This window comes from Tamandua tetradactyla, chromosome 12, assembly GCF_023851605.1.
Source record: "Tamandua tetradactyla isolate mTamTet1 chromosome 12, mTamTet1.pri, whole genome shotgun sequence".
NCBI classification, from domain to species: Eukaryota; Metazoa; Chordata; class Mammalia; order Pilosa; family Myrmecophagidae; genus Tamandua; species Tamandua tetradactyla.
The window spans coordinates 40,144,763-40,164,871 of NC_135338.1; the positions used below are offsets into that span (position 1 = coordinate 40,144,763).

The following is a 20,109-nucleotide window of genomic DNA, read 5'->3' on the forward strand; positions in this document are numbered from 1 at the left end:
TCACAGGGACTAGGGTTAGGTTATGGACATCTTTGAGGAATCATTGTTCTACCTATTACAATTTTAAGTATTATGCAAGCAACAAAATAATAAAGATGAATGGTGCTCACAATGATATATCAAAAAAAAGAAAAGAGAAGAAGAAACTGCCAAGAATTCATTTCTCCTTAAAGAGCCAAAGTGCAGAGATTTTCTTTCTACAGATGTTTTAAGGTAACTCTGATATAAAGCACCAAAGAACCCAAGCACAGTAAAGATATGCACTGAATTCAATGAAAGCTACCTAATGGCCTAAAAATTCCTAATAAATCTATTTTAACATATGCAACTTTCTCTTATTTTCTCCCTGAGATGCCTCATGAATCAATTTCAAGCACATAGCTTTGCTGAACTATGAAACAGCAGAAAAATCACACAGATAATCTATAAAATGATGGAACAAGAAAATCCAAGAATGAATTCCCATTATATAGTTATCACCTCTGAATTTTCCATCAGAATACAGTCTTATACAATCATATACACACACAATACAGTCACATGCACATAACAAGCAATATTTTTGAGGAGGAAAAATGTAAATGTTAAAAATTTGAATGTCCTATTCAACCAATATTGACTTGATGCCAACAGAGCATATAGCTGGAGATATTGACAATGTTTGTCTCTAAAATTAAGTTTAACTAATAGAGCATCAGGCCCATTATATGGGGGCAAGGGGTGGAGATACAGTTTAATAAGGAATAAGTACATGTGACTTTCCATTGCTAACTTATTCACTAACAACATGAATGCTGATTACACATTCAATTGATTGACACCTGCACAAGTCTATGTATCAGGAGCTCTAGGCACACCATTAAATCATTTTATTCTGGTCCTGGGAACAGACAATCAATGGAGTTTAATTTCCAAGCCTGTTGACCTGAGCTGACTATCAAATCATAACATAAAACGAATGAGAAACAAAATTATTCTAATGAGCACACATAAGCAAAAATATAAACTAAGAAAAAAAGAACAGAAGATTCTGATTTGACTCTATGAGTGGCTATAATTAAAGTTTTGAAAAATTATTGTTACTATATTGGCTTTTAAAAACAATCATGTTAAAAGCCCAAAAATAAAAGGGGTAATTTCATTTTAAACAAAATGATAGTTTAATGGGTTTAAGTGTTATTTATCAGTTAAAATAATCTTTCTATATTTCTAATGGTCAACATCACTGAACATCTGCATAAACTGGTAACAATGCAAAAATAAAGTGTTAAACAGATTTTTTAAAACTAACCAAAAATCAAACAAATATATTATATTATACTTAAAGATCATTCCTTAAATTATTTCAGGATGTTTAAATATTATACTCTAATATGCAAAAGAAAAGACTGGTTCTCCTTGTTTTTGGAGTAAACAACAATGACTAGTACTTCTGTAAGTGCCATGATTGTCAAGCAGTCTTTCAATGAGACAAACCTGATAACCTGCTTGAAACCTAGGAGAATTGGTGGGTGGCTAGAAAAATAAGCCAAAAGATAACTGATATAATCCCCCATGTCTAACCTACATGTCAGAGAGATACCTGTATTTCCACAATGTCCTCCCAACTTTTTCCCACAAATGAATTCTAAGAATTTATCCTCTGCTCTGCCATCTACTGCCACCTATGGAAGAGAAAGAACAAGGTAAAACCAAGAAATTAGTTAAAAGGAGTTTCTGGAGACACTAGAAATAATGTAACTAAGGGAAAAAAGTCCTTAAAAATATAAGTCACCATGGTAGATAAAAACAAACCAGGTAGATGTCAATCTTTGGGAATGTAGTATGTTTTTCAGAGTTAATGCCTTGGACAGTGTGGCAATTTTAAAACAATGGGGGGAAAATGAATCTCTGTTATATGGTCAAAACACTCATCATCCTCATGTCATCTATAAGGCCAGAATAATCAGTCTACACTATACTAGATTCATTACTGAACTGACACACTGCGCCTTGGGTCCGGGTCACCTGACAAATATTATCATTTGGAAACAGTTTGTAAAGAACATAGTCATGAAAAATTATTCTACAATCTAGATTAAAACCTCCAAGGTCTATATTAAAACAGGTCTCTGGAAAATCTTACATGGCAAATTCAGGGCTACCTCCGGTTGTTTCCATTCTTTTCTTAAAACAAGTATTGAGCAATTGAGCACATACAAGACAATTAAATCTGATCACAAATGTTGAGATGCTGACAGTGAAAATAAGGAAGCACTATACAAATTCCTGCCATAAATGAAAATACCAAAAATATTAGTATATAAATTACTAAAGGGGTCAAACAAGAAGAAAAGAAAATGCCTAATTCTTCTGCCCTTGTTCTTTCTAGGATTCATGTCTCTATCTTTACCTCTGACTAAATACACTATTTTCTGGGATCTTCCTGTATTAATTAATGTTTCAGTCAACTTTTCAGTATCTCCTATTCCTGGTTTCTTCTACTTAGCAAAATAATTATATTCAAAGTTTTTATGATCAATAAAAATAATACTCGGGCAGTACAACAGTGGCTCTGTGGCAGAATTCTTGCCTGCCATGCTAGAAATTCAGGTTTGATTCCTGGTGCCTGCCCATGAAAAAATTTAAAAATAAATAAATAAATAAAAATAATACTCTAATAGTTATAGTCATGCTCACCTAAGACTCAGAGTTTGAGTTCTGCAGCTCTGAAAGTTAGCATTCCTACATACAGCAACTGTTAAAGGAGCCAAAAAGAGATCAGGCTTCAATTAGAGATAAGAATGAAGCCAATCTGGTTGGGACTAAAATAAATCAGAAAACAGGGTAAAGGATAATAGTGTCTGTATTTTAGAACTTTACCTACTGTATGACACCAAAGGAAGAAAGCTTTATTTTGTCCAAAATCTAAATTTTCTACAGCACACAATCTGATTTAACCTGTCTGGCCATTCAGTTAAACAACCTAAATACATAGAGCCTAGAACTGGGAATGAGGTCTTACAATTCTGTATAGCTTAATGTAATACCTGGATACATTCCGGAGCACGTTGGGCAAATAATTAAAAAGTGTTGCCAAAGTTCCTTGAAGGACTAGAGAAAAAAATATGGAACTATTAAACTTTCCCATCTTGGAAATCCCTGATACTCTCTCAAACATTAGGGACTCCCAAGTTAATAGGCCAAGCCCTTGATCTTGAAGCTTGCTCTCATGAAACTTATGTCTTCAACAGAGAAGCTTAGCCTACCTATAATTACGCCTAAGAGTTACTTCCAGACGACCTCTTTAGTTGCTCAGATGTGGCCTCTCTCTCTCTCTCTAAGCCCAACTCTGTAAGTAAAATCATTATCCTCCCCACTATGTAGAGCATGGCTCCACATGGAATTGACAATGCCTACCTAACCAAAAGGAGGGTAAGAAATGTAACAAAATAAGGTATCAATGTCTAAGAGATTTCAAATAGAGTTGAGAAGTTATTCTGGAGGTTACTTTTATACAAACTTCAGCAAGATATCGCTAAGACATGGTATGCCAAGCCCCAACCAACAGTATTCCTATAAGCCCTAAAAAATAGACAGGGTTCTATCGGAGATTCTATAAAAATTTGAGACTAACTTAGCTTATTTTTCAGAAACATATAACCTTCAGATGGTTCCTAGGGCAGAAAAGCCCTGAAACTCTGAACTACCAGTCTCTTCAAGACCATCAACCAGTTTCATCCCCGACCCCATAATGTCAACACCCCTTTTCAATATGAAGTTAGAATGGTCATTGCCCAAATATCCCTAAAGACTAGGAGAAGTATCAAAGGAGAAGAAAGAATTGTAATAGAGAAGATAGGATTTAACAAATAAATATTACTACTGAATCATTATATTGATATTTCTTGTTAGTCTCCAGTGTCTTAGAGCACCTAGAAAGAAATGGCGACACTGTAACCCATATCATATTTTGAAATTTGTTCTAAAACTACTTGTTAAAATGTGCTTTGAGGGTGGGCCACAGTGACTCAGCAGGCAGAGCTCTGGCCTGCCATGCTGGAGAGCCGGGTTCAATTCCAGGTGCCTGCCCATGCAAAAAAAAAAAGTCCTTTGAAAATTATTGCTTTATATATATATATATATATATGTCATATTTCACAATAAAAACTGTTAAAAAATTATAGTCTTGCTGGTTTTAGACGTTTTTTGTTTTCCTTTTTTTTCACATGTGCAGGCACCAAGAAACGAACCTGGGTCTTGGGCATGGAAGGCAAGAATTCTGCCACTGAGCCACTGCTGCACTGCCCCAGAGTTTTTAAATCATCCAAGGAGTTTTACTATTCTTCATTTTTTTTGGTATTTAGATATTTTGAATTTTTGTGATGTAAACTAGTAACTAATTCAAATCAAAATATAAAATGTGAGTAGAATCACTACTAAAAATACTTACATTGTTAAATATTATAACAATGTTATAATGTTCCTAAATAAATCAGGAAGCTCTTAGATAATATTGTCATGAAATGAACAAAAATGTATAGCTTAAATACTACTACTGTAAAATGCAATACATAATTTAAATATTAGGAAAGATGGATATAGTCATCTAATCCCAATGTATCATAAATAAAATATAAACCACTCCAATAAAATTACTTAGCTTCTGCCAAATATCTGTAGGTTTATCTTTTGGTTATGCAGAGTTCATAAGACACTAAGTAAAATTTCAAACACGGAGGAAAGCAATTTCGACCAAATGTGGCCAGAGAACATCACTGTCATTCTAAATCTAGAGAGATCTAAAATTTGGGGAGAAATTACCTTTTATTTTTTAGACTGTAAACAATGTATTTATGGTTGCCCTATTAACTATGCCCCTTTAAAATTATTTCATTCTGTCATTTATACTACAAATTTGACATGATTACTGTATGCTAGGTACTTTCTAGACACTGGACAATAGCACTGAGCAAAATACTAAAAAAAAAAAATCTCTGCCTTCATGAAGGCTTCATTCTAGTGGATACATGACAACTAAACACACTTCTTTCCCAGAACTTATTAAGAGAGGAATTAAGATCTTTCTAGACCAGGATAGACGACTAAATGTTTGTATCAGTAACAGCCACTGTTAAGGTAAAACTCAAAACTGCTGAACTGAAAAAGAAAAATGTGGGGAGATGATTCAACCTATCCTTCCTAACTGACCATTTTTGGCTAAGATACAGTGCCAAACAAAAATAAAACAAAACAATTAGTCCTCTGTTGTAAAGGTATTACTTTCAGAAATGCCTAGAGGACTATTTCCATTCTCCCACAGCATATTAGTTACATTCCTTTTTAAAAGCTATTTAGAATAGGTAACTCTCAGGCAAAGAGGCCTTAACAATGGTTTATTTCATCCTTGATGTTCAGTCCCAATAAATGACATACCACATGAAGGGACTGATTCAGGAAGCTTTGGTACAACTTACTGGGAATTACTACTTTTTTATGTACTGTATTTGTCACGGTATTAGGACAGTGGGGGATTATATGACTCAACAAAGTGATATAACTATAATACCTATCTAATACTGAAAATTGGGTAAGATGATCAAATTATATGGTTAAGCAAAAGGAACTGTGGTGGCCAAGTCAATTTCTAATTACTTCAGGAAGAAAAATTGTGTAACTAAATAGCCACAGTCACAATCACAGAGGGTGTGGGAAGCAAAATCATTCCCTTGTTTAAATTAAAGTCACAATTTCAAATTGAGGAAAAATAAGCTAAGAAAATTTTCTTCTATTTGCCACTCACAACAAAGAAGAATTTCTCAGTTGATAAATACTATATTTCTAGAATGCCCATGACATTAACCCCATTAAGAGAATTATTTTCCTTTTGGAACACTCCAGACTAAATTTAAAGGCCCAGAAAAACCCAAGAAACATGATAATTCAGATCTACAATTCCAGTAGCACTTACTAGCACAAAATCCTTGTCCACAGGCCACAATTTACCTGTCATACTTAATACGACATTAAATCAAAATAATAATATTAGTGCTGAGAGTAGCATTAATTCCAGCAAACAGGATGTTACTTCACTTATAGATAGGTTAACCTCGTTCTATATAACAAATATATTTCTAAGATGGTGACGGGAATCAAATACAAATTTCTACAATGGTTAACTTGATATTTCAGAAATATCTAAACTTAATAATCAGTTTTGTTGGCCTTCACCTCTCCTGTGTGTAGCTTTGTAAACAAATGGTAAAGCATACAAAAAGGGATCACCATGGAGATAAATCCTGCAGCAACTCTCTTCTCCTTCTCTTCCTTATGGAAATCTACTTCATTCCTCAAGATACAAATCAAATGAGACATCCGATAAAAATAACCTTCCCATAAGAACCTCAACAGAAGTCATCAATACTCTTTTTCACCAAAAATATTGGTTATAAATCTGGTTAAGTATTTATTTGATATTGTTTCCTAATAAACATGTTTATAAGTCTCCAACTATATTAGCATTTGCTTGGTAGCAGACATCAAGTCCTCATCACTTCTGAATGTCCCACGGCATCTAGTATAATGTTGCACACATATAAGGTAAGAGATTACCACATCATTTCTCTATTACAAAAGTTTGGGGCCTCACTAGACTCCTCTTTTATGATTTTAAGAAATAGATTAAGAAACAAATACACAAAACTTGTTTTTTCTTCAATCAAATCATCCCATATTCCCTTCCCTATTTCTCTTAGTGGAAAACTATTGGAACCTTGGAATATCCCATGAGCTCCCCTCTCCGTTACCTACACTGACCTGTCCACCACAATAATTTTAGCATTACTTGCCCTTTTCCCAATTCCACTACCAATGTACTTCATCAGTCCCTTTTCCTTTTATGGGGACTTTTACAACAGACTCCTAACCACTGGAACTAACCAATAAGTTTAGCAAGGCTGCAGAACACAAAGTCAATATATAAAAGTCAATTGTATTTCTATTTACTGGAAATGAAGAGTTGGGAGTTAAAATTTAAAATACCATTTAATATAGCAAGATAAACCATAAAAATTAGGACTAAATCTAACAAAAGATGTGCAAGACCTATTGAAAACTATAAAACTTTGATGAGAAAAGTGAAAGAAGACCTAAATAAATGGATAGATATACTAAATCAGTATAGAATCATTACATTCAAAAGTAGAAGTAAAAGTAAAAACAGAGTTATAGGCATTTTCGGCTTAACTTCCAAAACATTTATGAAAAGGCTGGGCATTTGAATACAAATATCTAAGTGCAAAAAATTTGGTACTTTTGAATCTATCCCCATTGACAATTTTATCTATTTATAACATATTAGACCTTATATAAAGGAGTAGTGCATTAATTCCTTATATAAAGAAATTATTTGTTGGATGATGATATGGGATAGTATTTACTGAAATAAAGCTGCGTTAAAATCAAATACTAATTAGCGAGCAGTATATAACGTGTATAGAGACCATATATTGTTTTATCCATAAATTCTATAATTAGATGCTATTATCCAACCATGGAGACTCAGAGCCTGGCTCCCACACCCCATACTGAGAATAAGCTACTGCACATAACTGCCTACAATGACCAGGACAGAAGTTCCTAAACAAAGCATTAAAAATCCACTCCCTTGATCACTGTTGATAACAAACCTATGTTATGAGACCGTGCTGAAACTCTGTTCTCACACCATATGGAATGTCTTCGCACTAAATCCTTATAAGCTGTCCCTAGCACACAGTTATAAACTGTCCCTAGTATTCCTCACCCTTTTACAGAGCACCAACTTCTGTTTTTTGAATGGCTACTAACAGGAAAGATTTTCTCCTGTTCGTAAGTACCAACAAAATCCATGCCTAACTCTCTTCTTAGCATGGTCTTTGGTGTCGGGGCTGCACTGATGCAAGCTCTTCAAAAGCTGGGTTGGAACACCAGCCATTAAAAACAAAATTACAAGGAGGACTTCCGGAGAAGATGGCGGCTTAGTAAGATGCGCGGGTCTTAGTTCCTCCTCCAGAAAAGCAACTAAAGAAACAGAAACAATACGAAACAGCTCCCGGAGTCACGACACAGACCAAAAAGACAGCGTACGCCATTCTGGAACAGCTGAACGGGCAGGGAGAATCTGCTGCGGTGAGATACCCGAGGGGCGCACGTTTTCCCAGCCGGGGCGGCTGGCGACTGGGGTCCCCTCCACGCATGTGGCTCCCCAGTCTGACTGGGAACGTTGGATAGCGGGGCCCTCCCGTCACGCTTGGCATTTCGGGCCAGCTGGGCAATTAGGACCACCATGCTCCCAAGCCGCGGCGGCCAGCGACCTCCGCCTCCACGCGCGGTTTCCCGGGCCGACTGCCGTGCAGACAGACGAGCGCCACGAGCGCCACCTACTGGGCAAGAAAAGAAAAACAGAGCCCAGAGATTTCACAGAAAAAGCTTTCAACCAGCTGGGTCCCACACCCAGGGAAATCTGATCAAATGCCCAGACACCAGCAGAAAATAATGGATGACGCTCGGAAAATTGAAGATATGGCCCAGTCAAAGGAACAAACCAATAGTTCAAATGAGATACAGGAGCTGAGACAACTAATGCTGAATATACGAACAGAAATGGAAAAACTCTTCAAAAACCAAATCAATAAATTGAGGGAGGACATGAAGAAGACATGGGCTGAACAAAAAGAAGAAATAGAAAATCTGAAAAAACAAATCACAGAACTTATGGGAGTGAAGGACAAAGAAGAAAAAATGGAAAAAACAATGGATACCTACAATGGTAGATCTAAAGAGACAGAAGCTACAATTAGTGAACTGGAGGATGGAACATCTGAATTCCAAAAAGAAACAGAAACTATAGGGAAAAGAATGGAAAAACTTGAGCAGGGGATCAGGGAACTGAATGACAATATGAAGCGCACAAATATACATGTTGTGGGTGTCCCAGAAGGAGAAGAGAAGGGAAAAGGAGGAGAAAAACTAATGGAAGAAATTATCACTGAAAATTTCCCAACTCTTATGAAAGACCTAAATTTGCAGATCCAAGAAGTGCAGCACACCCCAAAGAGAATAGACCCAAATAGGCGTTCTCCAAGACACTTACTAGTTAGAATGTCAGAGGTCAAAGAGAAAGATAGGATCTTGAAAGCAGCAAGAGAAAAACAATCTGTCACATACAAGGGAAACCCAATAAGACTATGTGTAGATTTCTCAGCAGAAACCATGGAAGCTAGAAGACAGTGGGATGATATATTTAAATCACTAAAAGAGAAAAACTGCCAACCAAGACTCCTATATCCAGCAAAATTGTCCTTCAAAAATGAAGGAGAAATTAAAATATTTATAGACAAAAAGTCACTGAGAGAATTTGTGACCAAGAGACCAGCTCTGCAAGAAATACTAAAGGGAGCACTAGAGTCAGATACGAAAAGACAGAAGAGAGAGGTATGGAGTAAAGTGTAGAAAGAAGGAAAATCAGATATGATATATATAATACAAAAAACAAAATGGTAGAGGAAAATATTATCCAAACAGTAATAATACTAAAAGTTAATGGACTGAATTTCCCAATCAAAAGACATAGAATGGCAGAATAGATTACGACCCAGCAATACCACTGCTAGGTATCTACTCAAAGGACTTAAGGGCAAAGACACAGATGGACATTTGCACACCAGTGTTTATAGCAGCATTATCTACAATTGCAAAGAGATGGAAACAGCCAAAATGTTCATCAACAGACGAGTGGCTAAACAAACTGTGGCGTATACCTACGATGGAATATTATGCAGCTTTAAGACAGACTAAACTTATGAAGCATGTAATAACATGGATGGACCTAGAGAACATTATGCTGAGTGAGTCTAGCCCAAAACTAAAGGACAAATACTGTAAGGTCCTACTGATGGGAACCGACATTCGAGAATCAGCTTGGAATATATCATTGGTAACAGAGACCAGCAGGAGTTAGAAACAGGGTAAGATAATGGGTAATTGGAGCTGAAGGGATACAGACTGTGCAACAGGACTAGATACAAAAACTCAAAAATGGACAGCACAATAATACCTAAGTGTAATGTAACTAGGTTGGAACACTGAATGAAGCTGCACCTGAAATATGGTTTTTTGTTTGTTTGTTTGTGTGTTTGTATCTTTTGTTTTTGTTTTTTTTCTTTTTCCTTTTTATATATATATATATATTATTAGTAGTATTATTTTAATTCTCTTCTCTATATTAACATTCTATATCTTTTTCTGCTGTTTTACTAGTTCTTTTCCTAAATCGATGCAAATGTACTAAGAAATGATGATCATACATCTATGCGATGATACTAAGAATTACTGAGTGCATTTGTAGAATGGAATGATTTCTAAATGTTGTGCTAATTTCTTTTCTTTTTTTTGATTAATAAAAAAAATTAAAAAAAAAAAAAATTACAAGGGAATCTTCTGACTTTCACCCTGCACAGTTTACATGTCTTAAATGCACTAGAGCAACGATTCCCAAAGCGTGATCTGGGGAAACCTCCAGGGATCTCCAAGACCCATTAATAATACTAATATATTATTTGTCATTTTACTATCGAGCTCTCATGAGTGTATAGGTTTGTGTAATAACACAACAGATTAAATGAAGAAATAAAAATGAAAATCCAACTGTCTTTTTTTAATCTAGTGATTAAAGATTTTCAGTATAAAATAATGCCACTCTTTTAATTCCTTTTTGTTTGGGAAACTATAATTCATTTTTATTAAATGGTTTTGGTGTTAACAAGTGTATTCACTCAGGGTTCTCTAGAGAAACAGAGCCAACAGTAGGTATCTGTAAATATGAGATTTATAAAGGTATCTAACACAACCATGGGAATGGAAGAGTTCTGAATCTGCAAGGTAGGCTGTGAAGCTGGTAGCTCTGATGAAGGGTCTGGATGAACTCAACAGAAGAGGCTCGCTGGATGAAGAAGTGAAAAATTCTCTCTTCTCCCTCAAAAGTCCTCACTGACTAGATTATCTTGTTGGTGGGAGTCATGCCTTAGTTAGTTGATCACAGAAGTAATCAGACATATGGCAATCAACCGACTGATGATTTAATACACCAGCCTTCTGGTTTATCAACCAGCCATGAAATATCCTGCAGCAACGGTCAGGCCAGTGCTTGCCTGATCAAACAGCTGGCCATCATCACTTGGCCAAGTTGACACCAGAACCTAACCATCACAACATGCAATATAAACTTAGCATATAATATATAACATGTAATATGCAATACAAACTTAATTATTTTAAAGGAATAAATATTTTTAAATTTCCATTTTAATTTTTAATATAGTAAATATTGATACATATAGGCACATTTGGGTTCTCGAAATTTAAAGAATGGAAAGTGGTCTCAATATCAAAAAAATTAAGACTCACTACAGTACAGTAATAAACAATTTCTAAGTGGAATATGTGTGGAGAATGATCCTGACTTCTAAAATGAAAAAGATTAATCTTATTATAAAAAGGATTACCATATGTTAGTGTTTAGATTTTCTTAATGGTTACTTTATTAAGTTTCTTTCCTGATTATTAAATGAATAAAGTCTACCAATAAAGTAGTAGCCTAAGGTCAACACAACTTAATATACACATAAGATTCTCATACAAAATTGCTGGTTTACTTTCCGTCATGATGCACCCCTAGCATTTTAGAACAGAAAAGTAGTTTTTTATGTCTCTTATCTACCTTTTAAAGTATGATACCGGATACATATTAAACATATTAAATCCTGCCTCCTATTCTCCAAGACTCTCCTTACCTTACTCTATTGTTTTTCAATATACTTGTAATTTTCTCATATATTATATAATTTTACATATTTCTTACACTTGTTTTCTGCCCTGCCTTGATATAATGTAAGTTATACAAAGGCAGGATTTCTTTCGTTTTGTTTTATTCACTGATATATCCCCAGCACTTAGAAAAACAGTGTCTAACACAAAATAGATATTTATTTGTTGACTGAATAAATGGAAACAAAATATGGATTCTGGTATTTTGTCAGAGGAGAACAAACTTACCTTACTAAAACACCTGTAAACATCCAGTAGATACAAGTACTATATACCTGGGATGGACACAGTAGATGAAGGAAAAACCTCAAATAGTTTCATCATAATACAGATCTCTCAGAGCTGAAAAGTTTTCTCCTCTAGAATCCCAAAGAAGATAGACAAGGAGACAAGAGATAAGGAAATAAGACTGGTTTTGAAAATGTATGAACTAGAGGGAGTAGAAACAGATGGAGGGTACCATCAAGGGCTGTCCTTTTTTTTTTTGTCCAATTCTAGTATTCCATGAATATAAACAAAGAAAAATAATGGTAAGAACAGCCAACATACCTCTCTTTTCCTGGTGTATTTCTTCCAGAAGTTTTTCCTGCCTTTCTATTTGTTCAAAGAGATACTGGAGCTCAGATTCCTTGTTGTCAGTGAGATCCTTGAGTTGTTGTCTGCATAGCATTAGCTGGTGCCGTAGATTTTTCTCTCTGTTTTCTCTCTCTTTCAGTTCCTCACAGAGCCACTGAAGTTTAGTCTAAAACATGACATATATATCCCAAATTAAAATAAACATGAACAAACCAAATAGCAGTAACATTTCTAAGCAGGATGAAAAAATGAAATGATACGATGTAATGATAAGCTGAGCAAATATAGACAATAACTAGCAAATTTAACCAAAATTTTAAAATATCCATAATGTTTTAATTTTCATACTGGTGTGCATCCGTTAATGTTAACGAAAACTTAACATTATCAGTTTGTAGGATTTTCACAATAAAAATACACAAAAAAAGAAGAGCTGGAAGGATGTTTACATGCCAGGCCTGATATTTCCATGCCATTTTGACACAGACCTAAACAAGCTCTCAGACAGCATTTTGAAAAGCTACAATTCTGTATTTATAAATTACTTCATCAAGTAGCTTCTGAGATCTAAATATGAACTACTGTATTTAACAATCTGGGTAAATTAGGCAAGAAGCAAATGTGTAATCCTCAGACTCATGTTTCAAAACTGAAGTACCTGGAGACAGGAGAACAGTTTCATCATAATTTAATTATTGTCTGCCAAAGGAAATCTGCTAAAGATTAGTGGTCCCGAAGGACTGTTTTGAGATCAGGTATTATTTACTATTCTCAGAAATGATTAGAGGTTAGAATATTAAATTGATATATTAACTTGATAGAGGCAATTATCATCTCTTAAACACAGAAGAAAAATACCTTCGATAGGCGGAATATGTACACAAGGAAAGTAAATGCAAAAGGCCTGAAGGATATACTTAAAAAAAAAAAAACAGTTACAGGTTAAATAGGAACTGATAAAAGGGGGAAGATTCCCAGTTCGCTCAAGGCTATACAAGAGGCCTTGGAGAAAAGCGTGAAAGGAGTCAGAGTTATTTAAACCTCTTGTGTACACGGAAGTCACTATTACATGATATTACAGGATTTAATTTGGATTGTTTACATCAGAGATGACAAAGGTAAATAACTACATGAGCCAGATGGGTAACATCAATAAAAGAAGAAGGTTAGAATAAGTTTTCTCGAAATATGCTACACACCAGGCTACTTACGTTTTTACCATATTGTCTCATTACATGGATACAAGAAATATATCTAGTTCTCTTAAATCTATTCGAAGAAAAATAAAAACACAAGTATAGTGATAAAGTGCAAATGACATTTCTCTTTCATATTAGGAATCATACGGGAGTATTGAGGATTTTGTGAAACTGTAGAACAGATGTCCTTTCTAATGTGATCAAGTCCAAAGTTCTTCTCAGTTCCATTTGTTTGTAATTGCATGTTATCAATTCTTCTGATATCTCAAAAGGATAAAATAAAATTCGTACTGAAATTATACACTGCCATATTTTTAAAATGTCTCCTACCAAGCTGATGCTTTAAAACCCAACTGGATCAAATACAGTGGATTCCTGAGAATCGTTAGTTTCAATCATCTAGTTAAACTGTTCTTGCTCAGTGATTTAATTGCAAATTAAAAAAATAACTTCACATTTCCCTTTAATTTTTTCCTACCTTCTACATCCTAATCTTTTTAAAATTCTTTATTAATTTTAATTTTTTAAAAAAATATAACAACACAAATATTCTTAACATATGATCATTCCATTCTACATATATAATCAGTAATTCACAATAACATCACATAGTTGCATATTCATCATCATGATCATTTCTTAGAACATTTGCATCAATTCAGAAAAAGAAATAAAAATACAACAGAAAAAAATTCATACATACCGTACCCCTCACCCCTCCCTTTCATTGATCCCTAGCATTTCAATCTAAATTTAACATTTGTTTCCCCTATTATTTATTTTTATTCCATGTTTTACTTGTCTATTGATAAGGTAGATAAAAGGAGTACCAGACACAAGGTTTTCACAATCACACTGTCACACTGTGAAAGTCCTATCATTACACAATCATCTTCAAGAAACATGGCTACTTGAACACAGCTCTACATTTTCAGGCAGTTCTCTCCAGCCTCTCCATTACATCTAGACTAACAAGGTGATAAATATTTAATGCATAAGAATAACCTCCAGGACAATCTTTCGACTCTGTTTGGAATCTCTCAGCCATTGACACTTTATTTTATCTCATTTTGCTCTTCCCCCTTTTGGTTGAGAAGGTTTTCTCAATCCCTTGATTCTGAGTCCCAGCTCATTCTAGGATTTCTGTCCCACGTGGCCAGGAAGGTCCACACCCCTGGAAGTCATGTTCCTCATAGACAGGGGGAGGGCAGTGAGTTTGCTTGTTGTGTTGGCTGGAAAGAGAGGCCACATCTGAGCAAAAAAAGAGGTTCTCTTGGGGGTGACTCTTAGGCCTAATTTAGAAATAGGGTAAGATATTGGGTAGGGCAGGTCACGGTGGTTCAGCAGGCAGAGTTCTCGCCTGCCATGCCAGAGACCTGGGTTCGATTCCAGGTGCCTGCCCATGCAACAACAAAAAAAGATATTGGGTAATTGGAGCTGAAGGGATACAGATTGCACAACAGGACTGATTGTCAAAACTCAGCAATGGATAGCACAATACTACTTAACTGTAATACATCCTAATCTTTAATCTTTGTTCACTACCTATGGTCACTCACCACCATTCCTAAAATAGTGGTAATGGAGAAACAAATCTATTTGGTCCTAACAATGATCCTAGTGATTCTGATAAAAAAGAAAAAAAACAAATCCCTTAAAGCATTGATCAGGTTCAATATGACCTATGGATTTAGTTTATTCCTATGAAGTCTTTATTCCATTATCATTCAAAATTTAAAATAGGTTTTATTTAGATGTTTTCTATGAGCTGAATATTTATGCAGAATATATTATTAATCCTATAATACAAAATACTAACTTACAGAAATTTAATTAATCAATCATGTATTATAAGAAGCAGTGTTTGTTAGATAAACCTATCCAGTATCTTCATTATGTATTTTGGAGAAGCAGCTGGAATACAGCATATAAATAACTTTAAAAATTCCAAATAATAATTAGCTGACAAGGCTTTTAATCACATCACAAACACCATACCATTAACCACTCAGAAGATAATTTTACAGGTTACATTATAGGCTCATTATTTAACTATATAAACAAGTATTGCTAAACAAAACAAAATAGAGACTTTCTAAATAGGGCATTTTTTCTTTCATAGTTGACAGCTTGCAATTAGGTAGGACTATTTATAAGTATCTAATAAAACTATTTAAAAATCACTTTAATATGTAACAATCCTCTACTGAAATTGACCATAATAATATTCTAAAGTCACTGAGAAGTGACTCAAATTAAAAAAAAAAGAAAACCTGAATAAAAAGATTATAGCTGATAGAGTTAGCAATAATACTAGAATCCATAATTTTACTGCTTTAACTATGCCTCCTTCACCAAATTCCAAGAACAATTTTGAGAAGAAATATACACTATGTCTAAAATTTCTCAATGACTGTTTTAAAAAAAATCTACTTTTCTAAAGCGACATCATCCATAAGTATAATGCTTATATTCAAGGGCAGATCATGGAGAAAATGTAGACAAACAATATCCCAGTGTTTGAAGACCCAACTTCTAAACACTTTCCTGTAACTAACTACAGCCTTATATGTAAATTCAACCTCCCTGGGCCTCAGTTTTTTCATCTACAAAATGATAAGGTCAAATTGCCTGATCCCTAAAGCTGCTTTAGTTTTCTAACATTCCAAAAACAGAGGGAAAAGCAAATTCTTGTCATTAACTAGAACACATTATACTAAAAAAAGTGTGAGTCTTTGGGATGATAGCAAACTGAGGATAATATAGGAAAATCCCCATATAATTCAGAAGTGTATTTCATATCCCTATAATCTTAAAGTTTAAAGGTCTGATCAAATAAAACAAATAACTGAGAATTAATATATTTACAGAAATCTATTCTGCTTGGTATTTACTTTTCTATGATACTAAGCTGAGGAAGTGCCACAAGAGCTAAATCCAAGCCCAACATAGTTACTTTAAAAATAAAAAAACTTAACTAAGTTCAGGCACTTTGATAAGTGCTAAGGATACAATGAGGAAACAATATATACACAGGTTCTGCATTTCTAAAGCAGAAATATGTAAAATATATAATATGTAAATTAAAGCAAAGGGAAGAGAGTCATTGGAGAATTTCATTACAGTGGGATAAAGACTAAGAAAGAAAAGTACAGATTTCTAGTCAAAGCAGCAGATAAATTCTCAGAATTAAACGTGCTGTGTAAACATGAATATTCTGCCTTGCCCTGAAGAGCAGTCGACACTTAGTTTCCTGCAGTTGCTATTAATAATCTGCTTAACAATAGCCTAAAACCCTAGATCAACAGTGATGTTTGCTAATATTGTCCTTCTATCCTAAGAGGGCCTGCCTGCTCCAGATTTGAGAAGTTAGCCCTATTTTCCCCATTAGAACTTCTTTAGTACTTTCCATTTCTTGCCACATGATTCAGACTCTAAACTCTGATATGTGCCAATGCCCACTTCTCCTTGTGCCTTCTTGTCCAAATAAGATATCAGTCCCTAAATTTAGCCTGTTAGGACTCTACATGCACACCTATTCAGAAATCAACTATTGAATGGGGTCTAGATTAATTTGAAAACTGTTGATATCACCTCCATAACCCCCTAACATAACATAATTTTCAACTGCATGTTATCACAAAAATATTACTCTTGTCTACTGTTTCTTCAATATCCCTACAGTTTCCTTTGTTCAGACTTTCATCCTATGTCATCCAGAATATGGAAAAGCCTCTTAACTGGTCTCGGTATTTTCAGTCTGACCACCTTCAGTCCATCTTCTACAGAATTGCCAGTGATGTTGCTAAAATAAAAATAAGAGCATAGCATTCCCCTGTTCAAAACTCAACTATGGTTCTGTATTAAATGTAGATGTGAATATTGAAAATAGCATGCAAGGCCCTTCTTGATGGACTTAATCCCTGCCTTTATCTGAAATCTCATCTCCTGCCATTCCCTGTCTCTTTCATATGCTAGTATTTCCAAAATACTTGGGGTTCCTTTACATTTATCATGCATGCTTCTCTTTTGTGCCATTCTCTCATTCATGTTTATTTTAGCTTGCTAAAGCTGCCAGAATGTAATATAACAGAAATGGAATGGCTTTTTTAAAAACGAATTTATTAAGTTGCAAGTTTACCGTTCTAAGACCATTAAAATGTCCAAACTAAGGCATCCATAGCAAGTTTATCATTCTAAGACCATTAAAATGTCCAAACTAAGGCATCCATAGTAAGACACCTTGAGTCAAGAAAGACCAATGGGTCCAGAACACCTCTGTCAGCTGAGAAGGCACATGGAGACATCTGCTAACTTTCTCTCCAGACTTCTTGTCTCAAAGGACTTCCCCAGGGACATTTTCCTTCTGCATCTCCAAAAATCTCTGGCTGTATGGGCTCTAAAACTTTTTCCAAAATGGTTTCTTCTTAAGGATTCATGTAAGCAACCCCACTTTGAATGGGTAGAGACACATCTCCATGGAAACAAACTAATCAAAAATTGGGTGGGTCACATCCCCATGAAAACAACTTGGTCAAAAAGATTCCACCAAGCAATATTGAATCAGGATTAAAGAACATGGCTTTTCTGAGATACCCAACGGTTTCAAACTGAAATACTCTTTCTTCATTACCTGGCTAGCTTCAATATTTACCTGAGGCAACAATTTCCAAGGAAGTCTTTGTTGCCATCTACCACCCAGAAATGTAGCTACCTGCTCCTCCTTTCCTGCCTCCATCATAGCTTCTGTACAACTCTGTAATAGTTCTTATGAATACTATTGAAATTATCTGCATATGTGTCTGGCTCTTTAACAGAAAACATTTTCCTCAAATGCAAGGACCATATCTTACTTCTTTTTATGCCACAGCATGTAATATAGCATCTAAAATATATAATTAGTAAATTTTCTGTTAAAAAGAACTGAAATTTGTCCTCTACCCATATTGACAGAATTTATAACAAAAATAAATCCCTAATCTCTGGGAACTCCTTGACTGGTATTCTTTAAAGACTATCTCAACGCTCCCTTTTCCCTGTAACGAATCACTCTTATGCTTCATTGGTTATTTTATCTGTGAGCCCGGTCCTACTCTTAGTTGAATTTTACATTTACATTATGTCACTGCTACCAACAAAGCAATAGTAACACAATCCCCACCCAATTCTCCAGTTCTTCTAGGATTAACACTAACAGAAGAAATTCATTTGGAAGATTTATGAAAACAATTACTGAATGCCCTTCGAGGTCCTTTTAATACTGCAAAATGTCAGCATGGACCAGCTGAATAGCAATTGCACTTTCCATATAGTTTTTGTCCTCTGATTTCAGATCTTATCGTCAATACTTATAGAGCTGTCCAGTAACAGTTCATGGGAATTACAGTATTGTAGCCCATCAATAACCTAAGCCATCTTTCTAGTAAATAGATTCAATCCTTTCTTAGTCAGTTGGTCAGTATGATATTGCTTATCATGACCCTTTCACACTGTAGAGGAAGAGTCGTCTCATGCAGTATTAAAACTGGTCTGATCAGAAGTTCAATCCCATTAAATGATAAGGGAAAACTGCTCACTGGCTCCCAAATTAAAGAGCTATGATTAAGAGTCATCTATGGCTCTCATAATTTAAAAGAACCACAGCAGTAAAAGCTGTATGTTCAGAAATGATAAAGATTTTTAACTCAAAGAAAATTCCAAGCACAGTGCTCTTGTTGGAATTGTAGAGACAGGAAAAAGAAAATAAGAGAAATGTTTTACTAATGTACAACACAAGTTCCTGGACAAAAAATAAATAAATAAATAAGTTTTGAGATAATGAAAAATGTACATTATAAATTTCTAATGAGGTAAAATAAATAAATTTGATTTGGTTCTATCAAAAATGATAAGAATGCATAAGTAGAAGAGGAAAATTTACAAGGTTAGGTAAATTTCAGTGTTCATCACAATACTGTTAGTTTCTTCTTAAGAATGCTTTTTAAACATTTTAAAGTTATTATTAGAGGTTTTTCCAAGGCATAGCTGGCTTTCAAAGGCGAACCCTGTCTTTCCAATCTCAGTGAATTTCTATGTCTCCACAAAAATTCTCACCTTCTTGCCATTTCTCTATCTACAATTGGCCAAATGGAGAATGCCTACACATTTTTTGGTAAGCCATCATTTAAATACTGCTCGTTTTAGAAGTTCTATGCTACGCATCACACCTTCCCATCCTCCCAGCATAAACAGTAGCATTCGTTCTTTTTTCTCGGTGTTCCTTTAGCAATATTTACATATTTCTATTTCAACATAACACACTTTAAGGATGTCTTTCTATTTGTTTATATATCCATTTTCTCCATTAGACTTCAAAGCTCATGAGAGCAAAGTCCATGGTTAGTTAAGCCCCTGTCCCCAGTATCCGACACAAAATATACAATCAATAAATCTTAGCTAAATCAACAGAAACAATATGCATAAATGGTAAGAACATTAATTGTGAGTCAGA

General features: G+C 34.7%; 1 protein-coding gene across 10 annotated transcripts in view; it reads right to left on the reverse strand.

The window, feature by feature from the left end:
• Positions 1 to 20,109, reverse strand: part of CEP128 (centrosomal protein 128) — a 667,241-nt gene that overhangs the window by 318,222 nt on the left and 328,910 nt on the right. For 9 of the 10 annotated variants that reach the window (XM_077123220.1, XM_077123226.1, XM_077123222.1 and 6 more), the window contains one exon: positions 12,394 to 12,586. In XM_077123220.1, the coding sequence (XP_076979335.1) occupies positions 12,394 to 12,586 (193 nt within the window). Of the gene's footprint in view, positions 1 to 1,582; positions 1,665 to 12,393; positions 12,587 to 20,109 lie in introns of all 10 variants that reach the window. The other variant, XR_013160385.1, reaches the window with a different exon arrangement.